Source organism: Brassica oleracea, chromosome C7 (assembly GCF_000695525.1).
Source record: "Brassica oleracea var. oleracea cultivar TO1000 chromosome C7, BOL, whole genome shotgun sequence".
In the NCBI taxonomy this organism is placed as follows: domain Eukaryota; kingdom Viridiplantae; phylum Streptophyta; class Magnoliopsida; order Brassicales; family Brassicaceae; genus Brassica; species Brassica oleracea.
The window spans coordinates 8,044,221-8,048,714 of record NC_027754.1 but is presented as its reverse complement, the minus strand read 5'-3'; the positions used below and the strand labels follow the sequence as shown (position 1 = coordinate 8,048,714).

General features: G+C 35.9%; 1 protein-coding gene across 1 annotated transcript; it reads left to right on the top strand.

Annotated features, from left to right (window-relative positions):
- The first annotated feature begins 2,729 nt into the window (after positions 1-2,729).
- On the top strand, positions 2,730-4,494 carry LOC106303655 (PRKR-interacting protein 1). Its single transcript, XM_013739951.1, has 2 exons — positions 2,730-3,047; positions 3,992-4,494. The coding sequence occupies exons 1-2, from the start codon at positions 2,793-2,795 to the stop codon at positions 4,316-4,318; spliced, it is 582 nt and encodes a 193-aa protein (XP_013595405.1). The 5' UTR covers positions 2,730-2,792; the 3' UTR covers positions 4,319-4,494.

The following is a 4,494-nucleotide window of genomic DNA, read 5'->3' as shown; positions in this document are numbered from 1 at the left end:
ATAAGGTGTAAACACAATCCCGGATTACATTCTTTACCAAAATGGAGACAACGTCAAACTTTACAAGATGGACAGCATTCACGACCACCTATGTAACAAGCTGGAGGTTGTGAGGACACTCTTCTTTGTCAAGATTTCCACTAGTCAATAGCAGAGGAAGAAGCTAAAATATAAGAAAGTTTGTAACTTCTATAAATAAAAGCGTTGAGGTCCAGTATAAGTATGATTAATTTTTCAACTCGCAAATTCTCGCTACACCCAATAACACTACCGTTTACTGATTCTAGTCCCTGATCAAGCCTACAAATGTAATGAAACTGAAAAATTAATTTTCTACAAATGTAACCAAACTAAAAATATATTGTTCAAAAATTAAAAAAATATAAGAAAATATTTATAATTTAATTTGTACATATTTTGAATTAAATTTTATATAGCATAGTCATCATTCTCTTTAAAACCCAAAATTAAACATAATTAAGAAAACATATTTAATTTAATCATGTACTCATACTTAAATATAAATTACATAAAAATATTTAAAGTTAGAAATCACTTACAAAAATATAAACTATGTCAAGTAAAATTATGTCAACTAAATAACCACGCGCTTTAAAAATACAGGTCAAATTCATTTACTACTTTGTGTGAAGGTTGAGATGAAAAAATTATATAACAACAAAATATTGAAAATGAAATTTTAAATCAATTAGCTTTCATCTAACTTTAAAATATTTAGATTCAAAAATCCCATATCATAAGTTAAAATTCTCTTCAATTCCGCAAACTTCAGTCAATCTATACAACTTGATGGGTTGATGGGAGCAAGGAACCGTCGCACAAGAATCTCACCTCTTCACTCGGAGGTGGAAGCATTAATATGGACAATGGAGTGTACGAGGAATTTACGTCAGTTTCAAGTCACGTTTGCAACGAATTGTTCTCAATCGGTGACGATGGTTTCGAAACCAGATGAATTGCCAGTGTTTGCAAGTTATTTGGAAGATATCAAGAGTTTGAAAGAAAGTTTTCTAAACTCAGAGATCATTCATGTACCTCAGACGGAAAATTTAAGGGCGGAGAGTCTAGCACGCAGTGTCAGAAAACAATTGTCTTTCATCATTCACATGGATGAAAGTTACCAGCTTTTTTTGCAGAGTTAGTCTGAATATGTATATGTTGATGACCAAAAAAAAATCTATACAACTTGTTAAAGTAAACCATCTACACAAATTTTAAAATCATTTTAAAAATACATAAATTAGGAACAATAATTGTAATTTCTTTTAAATAAATATTGACTAAATTTTAATCATGCATTTTCGAATCGAGGATCAAAATCTAGTTGGCAGTGAAAAATCATAATTAAAGTTGAATTTATAAACCAGTTGTTGATTAAAATTAAAAAATCATAAATTTATTTTGAGTCATAGAAAGTATCCCTTTGAGTGGGATACAACTGGTTGACAAAGACGGATGGCATTTCATAAATAATGGAAAATACACGGTGAAATCTGCGTACCAAGTAGAACGTGTCTACCCTGACAAGGATAAACCATTACCAGTTTTTGGTCTTTCGGTTGATATTTTGAAGGCGTTTTGCTGGAAAATAAGATGTCCAGCGAAAATGAAGCATTTCTTATGGAAAATAGTATTAGGATGCATTGCAGTTAAGAAAAACTTGCAAGAAAGGGGGATGCAAGGGGATATTTTCTGTGCAAGGTGTGGAGAACGGGAGGAATCAATAAACCATGTGTTTTTTGAATGTCCACCGCGATACAAGTTTGGGCACTCTCAAACATCTCATCGAATCCAGCTGTTTTCCCTAATCCATCATTTTTCGAGAATATGGATCATTTGTTTTGGAGAGTTGTTCCACCAAATGGAGGATCATCAATTTGCTTGGATATTATGGTATATTTGGAAGGGAAGAAATAATAAAGTTTTTAGTAATATAGATATTGATCCTAGGGACACTTTAAAATTGGTAGAAATGGAGTTTCTATTGTGGATTGAAGCACATGTTTCATTGGCACAAAGGGTTTCCCAAAATATAGAGGTCGAGGCCACAAATCTACCGATCATTCTAGGTATATGGTGCTTTACAGATGAGTCATGGAAAGATGAGAAGATTTTTTCAGGACAAGGATGGTATGTCACTTTGGAAGGTTTTGATGGTTTGATGGGCGCAAGGAACATAAGGGCGAGTCTGTCACCCCTTCACGCGGAAGTGGAAGCGCTTATTTGGACAATGGAATGTATGTGGAATCTACGTCAGTTTCAGGTCACACTTGCAATGAATTGTTCTCAATTGGTGAAGATGGTTTCAGAACCAGAAGAATGATCAACTTTTTCAAGTTATTTGGAAGATATCAAGATCCTGAAGGAAAGTTTTAACAACTCGAACATCATTCATGTACCCATAACACATAATACACCGGCGGATTGTGTTGTACGAAATGCCAGGAAGCAATCGTCTTTTATCGTTCACATGGATGCAGAGTTACCGGTTTGGTTTGCAGAGTCTTAGAAGTCAGTATATGTTGATGACCAAAAAAAAAATCATAAATTTATTTTTGAAATAATTAATTGCAGGCTATAACGGCCGGGTTATAATTTAGTTTTCAAAACATGTAGAAGTCAATAGTCTCCAAAATATATAAACCCAGCTCAAGCCCAAGCCCAAGCCTCAAAAGCTTGACTGATAGACACCTAAAGCAAATATATCGTCTTGTCTAGGGGAGAGATATCCCCAATTGGCATCGGGTTAGGGTTTTCAGGAGCACACAACAATGTCGACCGGGAAACCTAAGCAAGAAGGCGATACGAGATTGGTGGTTGCCGCCACGACGGCGTCGGCATTAATGGAGGCAAAGAAAGCTGATAGCGGAGGATCTACATCTATCGTGGAGTATAAACCTCCGGTGATGCTCGAAGACGAAGAAGATCTAGAGATAAAGCTTAGAAGAATCCTGGAGAACGTCCCGGTCCGCGTTAGCAACACCTCTGGTAGTTCCGCTGGTTCTGGATCCGGTGATTTCCACCAGGTAATTGATACCATCCTTTTGATTACTGCGTCTTAGTCTCCGCTGGCTGTCTTTAACTCTTGCGAATCGAAAATTTCATAGAGTTTAGTCTTTAGTGATTGAATTTTAGTGCCAGGGGTCTGAATTTTCTTAGTGGACCTGTGTTTACTTTGTGGATTTGCGCTTTCAACTTCCAGTTGCATAGAATAGGAAGTGAATCTCACAGAAAAAAATTGCATTTTATCTGTGAACAAAAGCTAAGCCTTTTGCTCTTGAGAATAGTTATATGTGGTTTCCAAGTCTCACCTCAGATCCAAAACTGAGAATTCAGAATCGCAGGCTGTTTATTTGCGAAGGAGGCTTAGTGTTTAGCTACAAGTTTGTTAGTGCTGAATCAAGGGATTTTAGTCACTGGTGCTGGTTACCTAATACCCATTTTGGGGTTTCGGTTTCCGGAATCATAAATTTCAAACAAGAGAACTTGAAACTTCTTCACTGAAAATTATTTGCTAACAAAAGCCAAGTCTTTCGCTCTTAGGCATAGATGGATGTGGTTTCATTAGTAAGATAGGGATCTGAATGTTCGATCATTAAAAAGAAGTTATGTGTCATTAGTAAGATAGGGATCTGAATGTTCTTAGTGGACATGTGTTTTGTTTTTTTAGTTTTCAACTGATCACCATGTTTCCATGTCTGGTTAAAAGGTGATAGAGCTTGAATTTTGAGTAATTCTGTGCGAGAAGGTAATGTGAGTTGTAGTGATTAGTCAGTGCTTATTATTTGATTATAGCCTTAGTTCTTTTTGATGTTTAGCCCTGCAAGTTTTAGTTTTGGCTTTTAATGGCATCAAGCTGCACTTGTCAAAATGTTTTCTGTATATAGAAAGAACTTGTATACTTCCTTTACTTATTTGGTAGATATCTCTAGAGTTTTACCATAACGATGCATCACTCTCTGTTATACAGTACCGGCAAATGAGGCGAAGAGAGCAAGACCGACTCACAAGGATGGATATTGACTATAACAAGCGTTTGAAAATGGCGGAATTTACTATAAGAAGAGAAGAGAAAGTGAAAGCTGCAGAGGAAAAAACATCAAAGAAGCGTTTGAAACGTCAAAAGAAGAAGCAGAGAAAGCAAGAGAAGAAGAGAAAACCAAACACTGAAGAACAAGGAGAGCAACCTAGAGAAGAAGTATCATCTGAGGACGAAGGTAATGAAGAAGAGTCTGTTGTCGAGGCTCGTCCACGTCCGATATTTAACAAATCAAGGTTTCAAGAGAAGCGTCCATAATCTTTCGTTGTTACATGTATCCCAAAACTTTCGTTGCAAGATGCGTTTCTTTTTTTTCCTTTCATTTTCAGCATTAGATGAATCTATAAGAAAAGAATCGTAGCAGGTCTTGACTTGTTTGTGTATGTACGCAGCAAAAAAAAGTTAATGGAATTGATGGGTCTTTTAATAGCTAA